The sequence below is a fragment of the Rhamphochromis longiceps genome, linkage group LG22 (assembly GCF_057381845.1).
Source record: "Rhamphochromis longiceps isolate RC_006_pf linkage group LG22, R_longiceps_female_GT1.1, whole genome shotgun sequence".
Lineage (NCBI taxonomy): Eukaryota > Metazoa > Chordata > Actinopteri > Cichliformes > Cichlidae > Rhamphochromis > Rhamphochromis longiceps.
In genome coordinates this window covers 34845036-34864848 of record NC_140577.1, presented here as the reverse complement: position 1 = coordinate 34864848, position 19813 = coordinate 34845036, and the positions used below count along the sequence as shown (strand labels likewise).

The 19813-nt window shown below is 43.1% G+C and overlaps 1 protein-coding gene across 1 annotated transcript in view; it reads left to right on the top strand.

Moving 5' to 3' along the window:
- Nucleotides 1-19813, top strand: part of LOC146644401 (thrombospondin type-1 domain-containing protein 7A-like) — a 214261-nt gene that overhangs the window by 160856 nt on the left and 33592 nt on the right. The window contains exons 23-26 of the mRNA XM_085395316.1: nt 1058-1231; nt 1479-1574; nt 4067-4149; nt 10090-10303. Of these exons, the coding sequence (XP_085251442.1) occupies nt 1058-1231; nt 1479-1574; nt 4067-4149; nt 10090-10303 (567 nt within the window). The remainder of the gene's footprint in view (nt 1-1057; nt 1232-1478; nt 1575-4066; nt 4150-10089; nt 10304-19813) is intronic.

The following is a 19813-nucleotide window of genomic DNA, read 5'->3' as shown; positions in this document are numbered from 1 at the left end:
TAATCTCTGCAATGTGTCATGGTCTGTGTGCGGGCAGGCAGAAAAGAACCCAATCACAGACTCCAAAACCCAAAGACAAAAGCTGAACTTAAACAGCTTTATTGCTGTGCACAAACTGAACTGAACTGGGAATACAAAAACTAAACTAGTAGGCAGGCAGACGGAACACACAGCGAGGGAGGATGGTGAGCAGACGTTAACGATGCGACACTGACACAGAGAAACACAGGCCTTAAATACACACTGGGATAACAAGGGCATGAGACACAGAAGGAGAGCACAGCTGGGACTAATCAAAGCTGACTAGACAAGGGGAAGCAAAACCAGACACACTACACACAGGACAGAGACTATCAAAGTAAAACAGGAAAAACAACACCAGGTATGCACAGACACGAGCTTGACACAAGACCTCAGACATAGCAACAGGGAGGGAACACACGGGCAGACAGAGGAAGCACAGAACCAAAACATGAAGAACTCAAAGTCTAAACCCAAATACATAATCAGAATAAACCAGAACATAGTATGATAATAATGATAAACACAAAACGCTGGGTCAAATGACCCAGGACCCTGACACAATGCCTCCTCGACACACGATGACTTCCACTATATCAAGCAGGAAAAATGAGACCAGCTGTTTTGATTTCTTTAGTAAATCAGTTTGCAAACTTGATTTAAAGATTCTCCTGGAAGGAACCCCCAGAAATAGGTATAAATATTTAATAACCACTGTATAGTGCCTTTCTAAACATTATGGATGGCTACCATAATGCTCATTTTAAAGAATGTATAATGTGTAAGATTTGTGTGCCATTTCATTCACGTTTTATTTTCCTTTAACTAGCTTAATATTACATTTTAACAGCACATGATATAATCTCCCAAAGCCATGAATAGGCTGTGGATATGCACTTATCACTTAAAATTTAACACTTAAAACTTTAATTATGGATTCTTAATTATGGACACTGTGTTTATCACTAACTTAGTTTTTACATCATACAGTGATGTTGCATTTTGGTTTGCTGATTAACTGATTTCTGTTCTGTAGGAGAGTGCTACTTGACAGACTGGACTGTTTGGAGTTCATGCCAGCTAAGCTGCATAAATGGAGCTGACCTGGGCTTCGGTTCAGTCCAAGTTCGATCCAGAGCCGTGGTGGCCCAGGATCCAGAGAACCTGCTGCAGTGTCCAGAACAAGAGCTTGAAGCACGACCGTGTACAGGTCACAATAGTCCCGGTCAAAGGATGTTTTTTAATGTGAACTGCAATTAATTCAGACATTTAAGCACTGATATAGTTTTGCCCCTTTTCCTGTTTTTTTTCTTACACTAAGAAATGTAAGTGTAAGCTACACAAAAAATAAAAGTGGTGAAAAGGACCGACAATATTCATATAATTTATATAATTTAATTTTAAATTAAAAAAACTTTTTTTTAAAACAAAAACATCTGATTATATCCTTTCTGTAGACGGTGAATGTTTTGATTACAAGTGGAAATCTGGACCGTGGAGAGGCTCGTCTCGGCACGTCTGGTGTGAGCGTTCAGATGGTCTCAATGTCACAGGTAATAAGAACGTGTTTACTGAGTGAACAAATGAACTAAATGAGCTACAGTCTGCCTGTCAGTTCTTTTTTCTTTTCCCAATTCAGTGCCTGTTCTTTAAAACCCTCGATTTACTGAATGCTCAAATTGCCATTGTAGACCAGTTTACAGCCTGATCTCAGACAGAGCAGATGTAAATGTGAGTGTGTGCATGAGTTGCCGCAATAAATCTTTGACATGGGGATTTGCTCTGTGATTAGCAGGGTGACAATGTGCATAAGCTTTCCTAAAACAGTCTTCCCCACAAGCATTACTGGAAAGAGAATTTGAGATCCAGATAACAGATGTGTTTCAATCCCCAGCAGTGCCACGGTGATGATTGAAGCCTGCTGTCCATCACCATCAGCACTTTGCATCCACTTCTTTTCCAAATAGCCAATTCATTCATATTTTTGTATACATGAAGAAATATCAGTAGATCTGATGCTCCAGATGCTGTGCTGGCCCTTGCATCTGTGATTGGCACAATGCACATTGTTATTCCCTTTTCATAGATTTTTGCTTGTAAGCAGTGGCATTCCTTTCATGAATATTAATATTGATTTCTCCTCCAGAGCCCACAACCTAATAAATATTCAGTAGCCTTGCTGGATCCCCATGCTTTTGCAGACTTGCATTTTTTCTGTCAGTGTCAGTTGCACACTGTCTACATCATTCCCATTACTTTATTCTAAGCATCATTAGACCATTGCTGACAGCTGTGTCCGCAAGCCTCCCCAGGCACTGCCTTTGAACCCACTGGACTACACCCCTCCCCTGCAGCTGAGCCGCAAAGCCACATTCCATTGGCACACAGCCCCATTACCCAACTCATGGCCTACTCACGGGCATTTTAACATAACATTCAGGGGTGGCTGTAGCTCAGGTGGTAGAGCAGGCTACCTATTAAATGGGAACCAGATGAGGATTGGTGGTTCAATCCTCATCTGCTCCAGTCTGTATGCCAAATATCCTTAGGCAAGATACTCACCCCAAGACGCTCTCGGTGCATCCATCAGAATATGACTGTGTGTGAATGTAAGATAGAAGCCCTTACATAGAAAGACCACTGAGAAAAGTGCTTGTGTGAATGGGTGAATAAGGCAAGTTGTGCAAAATGTTTTGAGTGATCAGTGTAGAAAAGTACTATGTAAGAATCAGTCCATTCAATGGCTGCTGTTTTGTCTATCTGGGGTGCACCTGCCTGCCTCCCAGTTGGTACCCCATATACTGTACCTCCTTTCATCTGACCACACACTTCCCGCTGCATATGCTCTGCCCAGGTGTCACTGTGGATGATAACATATACAGATAGGTGGCAGCCTGTGTAGTGTGCAGACACAGCACCTGCTGGAAAGTGGCCGAAGCGCCAGCAAGCTGAAAGGAAGGATGACCAGTTGGTACAACCCATACGGAGTGGAAAAGGCCGTTTTCTCCTTGTACTCTGGAGAAAAGGGAATCTGCCAGTAACCTTTGGTCAAATCCATCAAAAATCCATAGACCCATCTTTCTTCAGCCAATTCCCTCTGAACTCTTTACGTTTTGTGTTCAGGTAACCCGTAGAGCTGTGAAACCAGCACCACCCCAGGGTTAGTCTCAAAGTGGTGTTCAATGAGAGCGGTGCAACTGGGCAGGGGAGACAACAGACACACAACATCTGCTCTCTGGGCCAATGTTAGAAGGTGGTCACAAGGAGAGAGGTGGGAATGGTTGAAGTTGGCACCTCCGACCCCAACTCATCTCTATCCTTTACCAATCTAACAGGAGAAATGGATTCTCCCTCTCTCCATGCTTTAAGGAGGTGGTTAATTTGTGTGACCCCTGTACGACCACAACACTTCATAGTCAACACGCCCCACTTCCCACTGAGGTCCAGGACATACTGAATTACTGAATATGGAGGGTGCTGGGAGGCCACCTCGCTGCAGCTTCCCAGAGCCTCTGAGTTTAGTCAAAGGGGCGATCACACGCTTTCATCTGGCTCTCCAAGGAACTGGCAGCGGTGATCTTTAGAGGACAGGCCCAGATGATCCAAAATCACAGACGTGCTTAAACTTGCCTTGCGATGCTGGGAGCAGCTACAGAGCCCACTCTTCCACTGGCACACCTTGGCTGCAGCTCCGAAGATATCCACAAAGGATCATGCGACAGGTGTGACAAATCACTTCGGGAATTTGGTCAACACTGTGACAGGATTTGTGCTGCTGGGAAACCCGACACAACCTGAGAGGTTCTTGGTTTATTGCAAATAACTTATACTTGACAAGGAAGGTGGAAGGCTATGAAAACAACGCAAGAGACTATACAAAGTAAACCCTAAGTAGATTACAAAGACAAATAAACAGAAACTCAAATGAAGAACTAAGGCTCAAGATATTAAAAAAAGATATATAACTCAGTATAAACAATAAGCAAAAAAAGAACCAAACAGAACATCAAACCTCTGGTTTGACCTTTTGAACTTTACTCCACAGGTGGATGCCTTACAACAGCCAAACCAAAGGCAGACCGATCGTGTAACCCACCATGCACCAAGCCACAGTCCCTGTGCACAGAGGTGAGTATATGATGAAGTCAGTTCATTCATTTTTCTTACATCTGTGGTCAGATCCAATCTTCAGCTTCCACTGTGCCACTGAGTAACTGTCCAGGTGGATTTGAGACCTATCTAATAGAGCGATTTTAGCTCCATTGCCAGGCTCTACATTCGTGTGAACAGCTCATTAAACCCTTCATGCTAGAAAATAAAACTTCCACCTGCTTTTTGAATATAAGATTCAAATCATACATCATTTGAAAAATGAAATGCTTATGCTTACAAATATTAAATTCAGTGTAGATGACAATCATTACAGCATGAGCAGTTTCTCATTCTGATATAGTTGGAGACAAGCAGAAAACTAGCCTGCTGTTTGCTTCATAGTTGTATTATATTAGAACACATCATTATTGCTTCTTACTTCTACAAGTAAGCCTGCAATCCAAGAGCAAAGCTCTCTATTGGGATGATATGAGGTCTTTAAGATAAGATGTTTATGATTATTAAGGACCTTGAATATGAAGAATTAAATTTGATTCTGGGTTTAACAGGGAGAACTGAAGAGAATCCAATTTGGGGGAAATAAGGACTCTCTCTATATTACCTGTCAGTACTCTTGCTGCAGCAACTCAAAGCTTTTCAGGCAGCTTTTAGAACAACATGATAATAATCAATTGCAGTAGCCCAGCCCAGAAGTAATAAATGACTGAAGTAGTTTTTCACCATCACTCTGAGACAGGAGGTTTCTTATTTTCGAGATATTGAGACATTTGATAAGAGAAGCTGTTAACAAATTGTGAAACTTGCAATGGCATCATGATATGTGACTAAACCTTACATGACTTAGACTTTTGAGTTGTGAATGGCTGCTGTTTTATTTCTGTTTTTTTAAACCTTTAGAAATGTGATTGTTTGAGGTTATTCATGTTATTCAGTAGTTCAGGTCAGTAGGTCATGCTTCTACAGTACATCTTATTAATTACTCATGCAGGGAGCATTTTTATCCCAAAGGAAGAGATTCTTATTTACCAGATGTCCATGTGATTGGCTTCGAAAACATTTGTCATGCTTAGCTCTTGATGGCAGGCTATTGGTTTTGAGACTAAAGGGTGGGCCATTTATATGGATACACCGTAATAACATGGGAATGGTTGGTGATATAAAGTCCTGTTTGTGGCACATTAGTATGTGTGAGGGGGCAAACTCCTCAAGATGGGTGGTGACCATGGTGGCCATTTAGAAGTCGGCCATCTTGGATACAACTTTTGTTTTTTCAATAGGAAGAGGGCCATGTGACACATCAAACTTATTGGTAATGTCACAAGAAAAACAATGGTGTGCTTGGTTTCAACGTAACTTTATTCTGTCATGAGTTATTTACAAGTTTCTCACCACTTATAAAATGTGTTCAATGTGCTGCCCATTGTGTTGGATTGTCAATGCAACCCTCTTCTCCCACTCTTCACACACTGATAGCAACACCGCAGGAGAAATGCCAGCACAGGCATCCGGTATCTGTAGTTTCAGGTGCTGCACATCTCGTATCTTCACACCATAGAAAATTGCCTTCAGATGACCCCAAAGATAAAAGTCTAAGGGGGTCAGATCGGTAGACCTTGGGGGCCATTCAACTGGCCCACGAAGACCAATCCACTTTCCAGGAAACTGTTCATCTAGGAATGCTCGGACCTGGCACCCATAATGTGGTGGTGCACCATCTTGCTGGAAAAACTCAGGGAACGTGCCAGCTTCAGTGCATAAAGAGGGAAACACATCATCATGTAGCAATTTCAAATATCCAGTGGCCTTGAGGTTTCCATTGATGAAGAATGGACCCACTATTGTTGTTCCCCATATACCACACCAAACCATCACTTTGTTGTTCCAACAGTCTTGGAGGGATCCATCCGATGTGGGTTAGTGTCAGACCAATAGCGATGGTTTTGTTTGTTAACTTCACCATTCACATAAAAGTTTGCCTCATCACTGAACAAAATCTTCTGCGTGAACTGAGGGTCCTGTTCCAATTTTTGTTTTGCCCATTCTGCAAATTCTGTGCGCCGATCTGGGTCATCCTCGTTGAGATGCTGCAGTAGCTGGAGTTTGTAAGGGTGCCATTTGTGAGTAGCTAATATCCGCTGAAGGGATGTTCAACTAATGCCACTCTCCAGTGACATGCGGCAAGTGCTACGCTGTGGGCTCTTGCTGAATGAAGCTAGGACAGCCACTGATGTTTCTTCATTAGTGACAGTTTTCTTGCGTCCACATTTTGGCAAATCCAACACTGAACCAGTTTCACGAAACTTAGCAAGCAGTTTGCTAACTGTAGCATGGGAGATGGGTGGTCTCGTAGGGGGTCTGGCATTGAAATCTTCTGCAATGACCCGGTTACTGCGTTCACCAGATATCAACACGATTTCGATCCGCTCCTCACGTGTTAACCTCTTCGACATGTCAATGGCTGTGAACAAAGAGAAACTTGTAAATAACTCATGAAAGAATAAAGTTACATTGAAACCAAGCACACCATTGTTTTTCTTGTGACATTACCAATAAGTTTGATGTGTCACATGGCCCTCTTCCTATTGAAAAAACAAAAGTTGTATCCAAGATGGCCGACTTCTAAATGGCCACCATGGTCACCACCCATCTTGAGGAGTTTGCCCCCTCACATATACTAATGTGCCACAAACAGGACTTTAATATCACCAACCATTCCCATGTTATTACGGTGTATCCATATAAATGGCCCACCCTGGAGATTGTTACTCAGAGAGTGAAGGCCTTTAAGTGCTTTCCTCAGACTGTTTTCATGCTGTAATATCAGATTGAATTAATAACTGCCAATGCTTTCAGTTCTTTAATTGGCAGTGAAGAATCTGCAGTCCAGCAAAATTCTGAAAAGAATGATACCTGACTTAAAGCATGTTTATTCATATGTGTAATTCATTTTGCAGTTTTTCTTGATCACTTTGAGTAGTTCTCAAATGTGGAACACATTTTCCCCACACACATTTCCCATTGTTCTTGTACGCACTGCTGTGTCTACATATTTTTTAATTAGTTTTGATGCATTTCTCAACTGAATTTCACAACTCATCAAAAAAGTTTGTACTTTGGTCAGTCAGAACTACATATCTCTCACTTACCTTAATATTGTTCAGTGTTGCATTAATATTTTCAGTCAATTTAATTCAAACCTTTTCTTCAGTATGTATGAAAGAGTCAGGCCAGTCACACACTGATAGTGAAATTGCCCTTCAACAGAAAACAAACACAAAAACATGTTCTCAGAAGAGGTGTAGTTCAAACAAATAGAAATACGTGTTCACAGACGTGTGTCATAGGTGCATCTCATGTCATGTCATGGATACACTTTCATTATAAGAACATACAGTTAAAAGCACTGCTGAACTTGGTGTTTACAGTTACAGTCTATGAAGAGCATTCTGACTGACGTCCCTGGGAGCTGTAAGTGGTATGGTTAAGTGTTTTGAGAATTTTGAGAAATCAAAATTGGAGTTCAAAGGGCTGGGTTGAAATTTGGCACTTGGTGCATTGGTTTTTCAGCATTTTCAACTTTTCATTTTCAGAAATTTTCAATGATGAAAAACACATTCAAGCTCTCTATGGAGTTTGGAAAGAAAAGCGACAGGACTTTTTAAAGTTTCTTGAAAACCTTTCACTTTTCATCTGAGAAGCTTCTTCAGTTCTAAGAGCAAATGGTGGAGAGTCCCAGATTTTTAAGCCCTATTGAGAGTGCCCCTTAACCCTCCTGCCATCCTTTAAAAAACTCACACCCATCACCCTAGGGACCATTCTCAGCCACGCCATAAAAAGACCATATATCCATATCTTATTCCACTTTAAATTAGCCAACCTTGTAAAACTACTTCTCCCTGAAATATTCATGTAAAGTTTTAATTATATTTTCGTTGTTTTAACCCTTCAAATCCCAGTGTTATTACATGAGCGCCCTGTGTTATAAGCCCCAAAAACCAAAAAACGAAACTAAATATTTCCACAAAAAACCAGTTGAAGTAATATGTGATTGTCATTATAAGTAGGCCTTTAGATGGACCAAAGATTGGCACCAACATACATTTTGACCTGCCATTATTTTTTTGCATTTTTTTTGCAATTTAAAAATTAAAACTTCAAGGCCCTGAGTCTTCATTGACATCCAAGAAAAGAAGAAAAAGTAAAATCATATGATGATAATTTGGGGTTGAAAAATAGCATTTATAATGGAAGTCAATGGGCAGAAAATGGTCCCCAGGGTGATGGGTGTGGGGATTTCTGCTGCTCAGCCATTTTAGGCTGATTTAAGGAATTCACACTGGAATATTAACATTGACAGGTAAAAACTATCCTGTGGCAAGTTTGGTTATATTCCACTGAACACAGTGGAAATGGCAGCCATTTAACACATAGCAGTGGCACAAAAAGGTCCCAAGAAGGCAGGAAGGTTAAGAGGGTCGTTGACCCGCTATTGATCATCTGCCTAATCACATGAGCCAAGGTATGAAAACGGATGTGGGTCACTATCAGCCAAGTGGTTCAGGACTGTCTAATAGTGACCCACACCCTTTCTGTGAATAACTGCAACCAAATCAGTTTTAGACCAGCTTCAAATCTAGAAACACTTCTGCCAGAAATTGAGGTCATCTCAACCCATATTTCAAGTTTTATGTAAAAGACTTGGATGTTATTTTGTTCTCTTGTCAACAATAACGCCTATACTATACAGTCTCCCACTGTCTCTGTTAACATATTTTCACATGATGCTAAATTCTGCATCAACTCTGCTGACTGGTGCTAAAAATATGAGCATATCCCTCCAGTCATGGCTTAGCTGCACTGGCTTCCTGTCCATTTTAGAATTTAGTTTAAGCTTTAATAATGGCCCTTAATAGACAAGCCCTAGCTTATATTACCAGTCTTACTCATTGACATTCAGTTCCCAGGACTTTCAGTCCACTGGCAAAGATCTCTTAGCCCTTTCCCACTAGTACCTACTCGGCTCAGCTTTACTTGGTTTTGAGGGTTTTCCATTAGGTGACAGTACTTTGTACTACGTACTTTTTTAGGACCTACTCGATCAGGTTCCAAACTATCTAAATTGATCTGATCAACAGACTGACTGGTCAGTCAGTGGCATCACTTGAGGCATTAGAACGACTCCTTCACAAAAATCAAAATTTGAAACCTGGCAACATGGGAACTGGCTGCACAAAAATCAGCACCGTGTCCAGGAATGAAGTCCAGACACTTACCAGCAGCAGCACGTATACAATGGCCTCAGTGCCCTGGATTGTGTGTTGTTTTTGTCCCATGCAAGTGACATCACAGGATTTTTGGCTGCATTGCTATAACAACCCCATGCACGTTAGGTGGTTGTTATACTCTTACTCAATTGTAATTAAAAATGACGTAGACTGAGTCGAGTCGAGTCAGTTTGAGCTAAGTAGGTACTAGTGGAAAAGAGGCATGACATGTCCTCAAACAAGGCAACAAAGCCGTTGCAGTCGCTCTGCGACAGTTGTAGAAGCAGTTACTGCTTGACATCAGGCAGTGTTCTTATTACATGTTTATCAGGAAGACTTAACTTCTCTAAAACAGACTCCAAAACAACTCAAGTTAATCTGGGGATTTTCAAAAACTCATAGTTTATCAACTTTACATGTAATGCAATGAATTGGTCAGATACCAAAACCAAACCATAAAAAGGAAAAAGAAAATATAGAAAGCAGCAGAAAAAGTTGATTGATTGGTATCTGCTGTGAATAAACACCACAAAGCCGTCTTTTCTCCCTTTTTAAAGCAGTTTGAAAATAATTTGACTTCCAGAAACTTTTATTCCTTGTGTTACCTATGGCACATCTCTGCTGCTCAGAGTTTCGTTTACATAGTTTCATATAACAGATTGCATTATGAAATTTCTCTTTCCTGTTTCAGGCGGGTGTGTGCGGCTGTGAAGATGGCTACACTGAAGTGATGACATCTGATGGCTTGCTGGACCAGTGCACTGTCATTCCAGTGCTAGAGATCCCCACTGCAGGTGACAACAAGGCTGACGTTAAGACGATCCGAGGCTTCAACCCCACTCAACCTGCAGCCAGCTCACCAGGCAGGGCAGGACGCACCTGGTTCCTGCAGCCCTTTGGTCCAGGTAACAGAGCCATCTCTGTCAGGTCTATAAGAAATGAGAATATATTTAAACAAGAAGCCCATTATGTGGATGCAATGTTTAATCTCAGAAATGGTAAAATGATTTCTGTAATTTATTTATAATCTTTTATTACAGACTTTGTACTATTGTGAACCTTGAGGCTACATTAGGATTTTTTTTTTAAACACTGAAAAATTTGGACAAATTCCAAATATTATCTTATGTTATATTCTGCTGCCCCCTGCTGATCAGATGAGGAACCGACTATAGCAGAAACCTAAGCACTGGTAGGATCAAATCAGAAGCTTCCACAGAAATATTCATTCATTCGTTTCTTTTAATGTAATTTATTGTTTCCAAAGAGGACATTTGTTCTGGACTCCAACAGGACAAGCATTACAACAACCACCACTACAAACCATTTAGAGTTATTCAGAGCATTAATCGAGCAAGTTACAAATGAATTCTTAAACCTTTTAAATTTTCAAATCTTCTGTCAGAAAGTAACAGCTCATATTGCAAGTACAGGATATGACTTAGATTGCACAAAATTCCTGTGGCTTGCTGTAATGCACACTGTTCTGATAAGGGCTGTGGGCTTTCTGGACTATAATTTTCATGGCTGCCTGCACCAATTTTAACAGCCTCCATTTTACTGAGAAATTTCCAGACCACGCTATTATTTTGTGTCTAATTATACTTATACGTGCTTAAAACAGGAAACACAAAAATGCTCAGACAGAAGCATGACTTTTTGAGAGAGCCCACCCAGCCAACATGAAAACCAACATAGTTATACAACCATTTTTAAAACATTTGTGAAAAAAGAATTTTTTACCATTTAATAATAGAGCTGTGTGTCCTCTGTTTTAGCTTCTGAAAAAGGCTGGATAGTATTAAAAGCAGAGCTAAAATCAATAAAAAACGCAGCCAAGCATAAGCTGTGGGGTCTTCAGGGGGTTTTAAAACCAAGTGCATCATGCTGTTTCTAGGATCAACTGTGTTTTGAGGCTCCAAGCTGGTGTCAGCTTAGGGCAGACATAATCAGTCATTTGGTGAACAATGTCCCCTCTAATTTTTCACGTGTGTGAGCGAACACACAAACTCCCTGAGCGTCCCTTGGACCACTGTGAGCAACAGCAGACGTGTGCACTGTGGTCACGCCAGCATCCAATCCATCCAAGTCACATGTTTATTAAAGTAATCAAATTACAGCATTTATGTTAGACTACTTTTAATTAACTGCTTTAGCCCACTTACAATGAAAATAAATAAAAAATCTTGTTCATGACCTGTGTAGCATGTTAACACTAGGAAGGCCCAGAGCCCAGCCATTTGGCTTTTCTACCTTTAAAACCCGGAGAGCAGCCAAATGGCTGGTAGGCTTTTAGCTAAGCTTTAGCTTCAGGCAAGTGGAAGCTAAATTGGCTAGTCATTCATATGTAAATTGGGTTGTTACCTGGGAATTCTGGAGGGAGGGGAGTGGGGGTGTGTGGATGAGGGGGTGGGGGAGCTGCTAAAAGCGGTGAGCTTCCTTTTGTTTCATCTTGATGCATTCTCAATCATCCAGGGAAACAAATCTCCAAAAGTCACCAACTTGGAGTGTTTCAGTTTGCCATCTTAGGGAGAAATCAACACACATGGGTGTATGTCCTTTGTTGCTGAGATTTATTGATAAAAACAGTACAAAAAATCAACCATTTGTACACATTTTTACAAATAATTATAAAAAGTGAGTGAGTACATTTCAACATTTTCAGCAATCACTCACAATCCTGGCACTGCCATGGTATCTGTAGTCTGCATTTACCTTGGCTTGGCTTCCTGATCAATTGTCCACTACCAAAAGGAAGCCAAGCCCTGTGATCACACCTTGTTTTGTTGTAAAGGGTGGCAGGGCTTGGCTTCCTTTTGGTAGTGGAGCATTGATCAGTCGTCCATTGTGGCATCAATGTGATCACACCTTGTTTGATGGGAGTCTTTGATGGGAAAAGCTGTTCATCAACGGTGATATGTAGACCAGGGTTGTAGCACGTGATGCAGTTGGTGACAAATGATCCCCACAAACTGGAAATTGCAGCGAACTTATCAGTCTTTGCTCGATCACTGCGGGTGGACTTGTCATCAAAGCGTAGGTGTTGCATGATTTCTTTGAAGCGGTTTCGTGCCATAGTTCCAATTATCTGTGGGTTTCCCAGGTTTGCTGACCAGCAGTCATTTAGAGATGGAACCCTGGTAACCCCCCGCAAGATGACAATTGCAATAAATGCCATTAGTTCAGGGAGGTCCATGAACCAATGAACATGCTCCGTTTGCTGTGCATGTTGAACAGTCCATTCTTGAATGCTACGAAGCATGTCAAGAGTGATGAAACACAGGAAGCTCCGAAGGCGACTCGTGATATTTCTCCTGGCCTTAGCCGTTGGCTCTCCATCTGCAGCGTACGCTTCTATTGGGGTGAAAGGGAGACAGGTCCCCACCTGTTCTTCACGCCACACTGTGCCATCTTTCGCTGTCTCAGTCCCCAAACAAGCTCTCTTTTTAGGTGCAGAAGCAGTCTCCTCATCTGCAGTGTGAACAAATTCAAATTGTGAGCAATGGGAAGGTCCAGTATCTCCTCCTCTGTATCAGAATAATGTCTGAAATATCTTACTTACAAACTACATCCACTTACTTATTTGAAATGAAATAGGAAATAACATGAAATGCAACTAACCGGAAGACTGATCAGACAGCTCTGAGTCCGAATCCGGCTGAACTTGTAGGTCTTCTCCATCCGAGTCACAAGGGTCGACTTCCCTCAGGATCATTTCCAAGGCCTGCTGAGTGGTGAGTCTTCTCTGCATTTTCTTTCCTTGGAGAGGAGGTCCGTACACCACAGAATTCTTCAGGGCAATGAAGGATTAGGCTAAGTGTAGTGAGATTGTATCATATATATAGGGCTTGGCTTCCTGATCAATGCTCCACTACCAAAAGGAAGCCAAGCCCTGCCACCCTTTACAACAAAACAAGGTGTGATCACATTGATGCCACAATGGACGACTGATCAATGCTCCACTACCAAAAGGAAGCCAAGCCCTGCCACCCTTTACAACAAAACAAGGTGTGATCACATTGATGCCACAATGGACGACTGATCAATGCTCCACTACCAAAAGGAAGCCAAGCCCTGCCACCCTTTACAACAAAACAAGGTGTGATCACATTGATGCCACAATGGACGACTGATCAATGCTCCACTACCAAAAGGAAGCCAAGCCCTGCCACCCTTTACAACAAAACAAGGTGTGATCACATTGATGCCACAATGGACGACTGATCAATGCTCCACTACCAAAAGGAAGCCAAGCCCTGCCACCCTTTACAACAAAACAAGGTGTGATCACATTGATGCCACAATGGACGACTGATCAATGCTCCACTACCAAAAGGAAGCCAAGCCCTGCCACCCTTTACAACAAAACAAGGTGTGATCACATTGATGCCACAATGGACGACTGATCAATGCTCCACTACCAAAAGGAAGCCAAGCCCTGCCACCCTTTACAACAAAACAAGGTGTGATCACATTGATGCCACAATGGACGACTGATCAATGCTCCACTACCAAAAGGAAGCCAAGCCCTGCCACCCTTTACAACAAAACAAGGTGTGATCACATTGATGCCACAATGGACGACTGATCAATGCTCCACTACCAAAAGGAAGCCAAGCCCTGCCACCCTTTACAACAAAACAAGGTGTGATCACAGGGCTTGGCTTCCTTTTGGTAGTGGACAATTGATCAGGAAGCCAAGCCAAGGTAAATGCAGACTACAGATACCATGGCAGTGCCAGGATTGTGAGTGATTGCTGAAAATGTTGAAATGTACTCACTCACTTTTTATAATTATTTGTAAAAATGTGTACAAATGGTTGATTTTTTGTACTGTTTTTATCAATAAATCTCAGCAACAAAGGACATACACCCATGTGTGTTGATTTCTCCCTAAGATGGCAAACTGAAACACTCCAAGTTGGTGACTTTTGGAGATTTGTTTCCCTGGATGATTGAGAATGCATCAAGATGAAACAAAAGGAAGCTCACCGCTTTTAGCAGCTCCCCCACCCCCTCATCCACACACCCCCACTCCCCTCCCTCCAGAATTCCCAGGTAACAACCCAATTTACATATGAATGACTAGCCAATTTAGCTTCCACTTGCCTGAAGCTAAAGCTTAGCTAAAAGCCTACCAGCCATTTGGCTGCTCTCCGGGTTTTAAAGGTAGAAAGGTAGAAGCCTGGGCCTTCCTAGTGTTAACACTATTGGAAGGAAAAATAACTTCAACTCCAATTTTGAAAACACAACTTTCTTTATTTATTATTTATTATAAAGCTCTGACTTGTATTATGAGTCTGAGTCTGTGGTCTGGGAGAGAGTCTGTAACTCTGTCTGCAAAATACAGTAAATAATGACCAATGTTGGGTAACTAATTATATAGTTACTTCTTCAAAAAAGTAACTGAGTTTTGCAAACAACAAAGTTTTTTGCAGCTGTTTACCTAAAAATGCAGCCAAGGCGTTTTTTAAATAAACATTTCAAACTATTTACAGAACAATCAGCTGTTCTGCATCAAATCTGATGCCACACAAATTATTTGTGTCACTCCAAAAAATAATTTCTGTCCACTATGAGATGAAGGAGAACAACAGCCTGATACCTGCAGGCCTGACAGCAGCAGATGTGTCACTGCTGTAACACCTGTAACACTCAGCAGTCGCCTCGTTGTTCTGACACACAACAAAACTATTGACTACACTACACACTAACTACACACTAACTACACAAGATTTGCGCTAAATGTGCAAATCTCTCACATCTGAAACACGCCGTCACTCCTAAAACTTCCCCCGTCCTAAACAACTAAATGCCATGTTGCCATATCATTTTTTGATTGGTCCACATGGTACATTTGTCCACCAATAGGAAAGGGTGGGATTTTTTTGGTTTTGTTTTTGCTCACAGGTGGAGAGTGCTTTGAAGCGTTTTCCTTATAAAACGCCATTTTCTTCCTGCAGTAAATATAAACAACGACAGTATTCAGGAAGAAAACCAAACATTGCAGATATTTTATCATAACTCTGGTTTTACGTGGCCGATCAACACAATTTAAAAACTGGTATAAAGTCCACACTTTGTCCGTCAGTTGTTCCGTCTGTCCTGCTCACGTCTCCAATGGTTGTACACGTTGTCATTAACGTGGCTTCACTCCACATCAGCCACTTTGCTAAAACACCGGTGTCGCACATGAGGACGCTGTCATAGCCTGTCAGCGACGTTGATTAGCTGCGTATACAAGAATGTGAATCGCATCATTGGCTGGACTTTGGGATAAGTTGGCATCGTTCGGGGTCCAAGGAACCTACACACAGAAGCGAGTGTTAACACTACACTGAACAATCACAAAAGCAAACTTAGACTTAGCCAGGGCTTTCCAAACTCGGGGCATTCAACGTTCCAGCGATGAGCAGATGCGTCGGCCAAAAGCGGGAGCCCAGTAATGAGTTCTGCCCAGGCAGACAGAGGAGAGCGAGCGACATGGAAAACAACAAAAACAACACTGTGGGCCAATGTGAGCCAGCTGGCGAGACAGGGGGACCAACATTATATACATTATATTCTTAGTTAACAAACTTAACAAACCTGTTTTGTTTTTTTTTGCTTTTGTCTGGAATGCGCTAACTCGGGAGCAGTGTTGGCCAAATTACTTGAAAAAAGTAATCAGTACCTAATTACTGATTACTTCCCTCAAAAAGTAATCCCGTTAATTTACTGATTACTTATTTTCAAAACTAATTAGTTACTTAGTTACTTTTTAAAAACATGATTTACAACCTGAATTGGTGATCTTTCTGCCCAATTCTACTTTTTCTGCATAATCCATCATATAAAATGCATCAAGCAAACATTAAATTATTTGCACCATTCTCTGACTGGAAGAAATTTGTTTAACATTTAAACCTATTTTCTGCACATTCCAGCACTTAAAATAAAAACATTTTTTGTGTTTACACTCACTCTTTCAAATAAATGCAAGTGAAACACAGAAAATAAATAAAGTCAAAGACTCAGCGGTCCTGTTGCTCTATTTTCACCTGTAAAGCAGGAGTGGGGTAGGCGGAGGTTTACCCTGGTGCAGGTGTTCCGCGGTCAGTTGAAGAATCCGCGAGTTTCTCTGTGAGTTTCCCATTACGTCGTAGCTACTCGGTGCTTGCTCGGAAGTTTAGGGGTTTTTTTCGCTGTAAAAAGAAGTTTTCTTCCCACGCACAGCGGACACTAATGTTTTTGTCACTTTTTATGGAATCAAACTCAAAGTAAGGTCAGTACTTCCACGCTTTAAACGCTGCACGCTCATACTCTCTCCTGCACTCGATATATGATCCATTCTTGATCTGCACACAGCTGTTGTCACGAACGTGGCACTCGCTTACATCATTGTCATGAGACACTCACAAAAAAATCACGGTTTTAGTAATGCAGTAACGCAGCATGCTTACGGGAAAGTAACGGTAATCTAATTACCTCATCACATCCATGATGGCGGCGCGTGAACAACGCGAGGCTCAGTGTCTCTCCAGAATCTGCTATTTAGCAGTTTTTTATCTACTTTTAACCGGATTATTCGTCCAGAATTGCTGTGCGTTCCTGACCTACAGCAGACAAGAGCTTCTGGACATCTGGACTCATAACTCCAACAGTTTTATCGCCGATCTCCGACTCATCCCAGAGATCTCCAGAACACCGGAGGCTGCCCACTCTACCCGGCCGGGCGGAAGTGCACGCAGACGGCGCCGAGATCGTAAACAAAGGCGAGGTAGGCGCGGAGGGCTACGGGCTAAGCTAAAGCTAACACCACACCGGCTGCCTTTACCCAGTATTTTCCTCGCCAATGTCCGTTCTCTGGCAAACAAAATGGATGAGATACGGCTCTCCATCACTAACAACAGACGGATTATGGACTCAAATGTCATGTTTTTCACCGAAACATGGTTGAACAACAGCTGCCCGGACAATGCTATCGAGTTAGCAGGACGCCACACACACCGAGCCGACAGGCTAGCAGATGACTCCGGCAAGACCAGAGGTGGAGGTTTGTGCATTTATATTAACAATGCTTGGTGCATGAACCCCACTACTACTGAGAGTCACTGCTCACCTAATGCGGAGTTTTTAATGGTCAAATGCAGACCTTATTATCTCCCCAGAGAACTCACTTCGATCATACTCACTGCCGTGTATATACCCCCCGACGCTAATGCTAGGTTGGCCATGAAAGAACTTTCTGCAGCCATTAACAAACACCAGAATAAACACCCCGAGGCTGCTTTTATTGTTGCTGGCGACTTCAACCACACCAACTTAAAGACAGTCCTCCCCAGATTCCACCAACATGTCTCCTGCCACACCAGAGGAGACAAGACTTTAGACCATGTGTATTCCAACCTGGCTGGAGCCTACAAAGCCACACCCCTCCCCCACATTGGACAATCGGACCATCTCTCCCTGTTCCTTACACCTAGGTATTCACCACTCATCCAACGTGTGAAACCTGCTGTGAGGACAATTAAAGTGTGGCCAGAGGGGACAGACGCAGTGCTCCAGGACAGATTTAAAAACACAGACTGGAATATGTTCACCCACACAGACCTGGACCAGTACGCCTCATCTGTACTGGATTACATCTCCGAAACCACAGACAGTGTCACCACCCAGAAACGGATCACCATGTACCCCAACCAGAAGCCTTGGATGAACCAGAATGTTCGTCTCCTCCTGAAGGCCCGCAACACCACCATTAGGTCAGGAGATGCACACGCCTACAGTACAGCCAGGGCTAATCTAAAGAAGGGCATCAAAAAAGACAAACACCATTACAAAAAGAAGGTAGAAGAACACTTCTCCAACTCCAACCCCCGACGCATGTGGCAAGGACTCCAGACCATTACAGACTACAGGACCACCAAACCCTCCCCCGCATCCTCTGATGTCTCCTTCCTCTTTTTTTTTTTTTTTTTTTTTTTTTTTTTTTTGGCCTGTCCCGTTTGGCTCTTTTGCCATCAGAATTGTTGTCGAAAGGCAAAGAAAGATGCCCAACGGATTTACTTTACCAAACTGACCATCCCAGCCTTGCCGTAATGGTCCATTTGATTCACCTTTTATTGTTTATTTTATTTTCACTTACTGAATACGGGACAGACTTGACTGGGGGAAAGAAGGGGAGAAAGAAAGAGGGAAAGAGAAACAGCTGAGAAGAGGGACGGGGGAGAAGGGCAAAAGACAAAAACCAACAGAACGGGCAGAGAAAAAAAAATGCATATATCAATCACCTGGATCACCTGCTGAGAAAGAAAAAAGAAAGCAAGCAGAAGAGAACAAGAGTAATAGAATAAACAACATCACAATGATATATGGGAATATGACAGTAAATACTAAATGTTAAACATTATTGTGCAGCACATAAGATCAACAGAACACAGTGTGCTTTGAGGTAGGAGCCAAAAAGGGTGTAGTTTGTGTGTGTGATCACCCGTGTGTACACCTGTGAGCATGGACGCGCTTGTTTTTTGTTTTTTAAAAGGTTCCTTCATGTAATAATCTGCTAGAGGGTGTGGGGGGGCCACAGCCCCGTCCTCCAGGGCGTGAAGCAGGTGTGGAGGAGATCAAAACTCCAGACATCCAGAGGCCCCCAGAACACAAGAGACCAAGGAAGACCAACAGAGGGGCAGCTGCGCCACTGTCCCGGAAAGAGCTGAGGAGAGTCCCAGATGAGGGCTCACTCAGCAGCCGCGGAGCAGAAGCCAGGGGGAGTTGCAGTGACGCGCCCGTGAGCTCCGCCGGCAGCCAGCTGCGCCTGAGTGACCGAGCCCCAGGCCGAGAGGCCGGGGGCACCCCACCTCCGAAGTGGCCCGAGCGAGCCCCAGGCTCCAGGCCCCGATAAGCGGCCGCCAAGGAGTGAGCCGGTGTGTACCTGGACGCCCATCCCCGGACACAAAGAACCACCAACGCACCGATGTCTGAGGGGGTCCGCCACTGGCAGGGGAAGTGGTGGTAGGGGGAGATAGGCCTCCAAACCTTGGAGGGCCTGAGATGTCCCCAGAGAGGTGGCGCCTGACACCCAACCTGACATATAGACACAGACATACAGGCACACACAGATACAAACATCCATTCCCACCCTCATGCTCTCATATGCACTTACTCCACACTCAACCAACGTGGAGACAGACATAAAGAGACGTTGTACACACGATCACACTCCCCAAGCGTACTCTACAAACCGGGTCTAGGTACCCCCGCCCCTGGAGGGGGGAACTGCACCCAGACCCAGGTGGTGTTTCCCTTTTCCCTGCGGTGGGGGGAGGCAGACCGCCCCGACTCCGCAGCAGCAGGAAGGCTCCACACTCCAGACCGCAGTCGGACGGCCAACTCCTCCTCCTAGTCCTAGCCCCCCTGCTCCAGCAGGTCGCAGA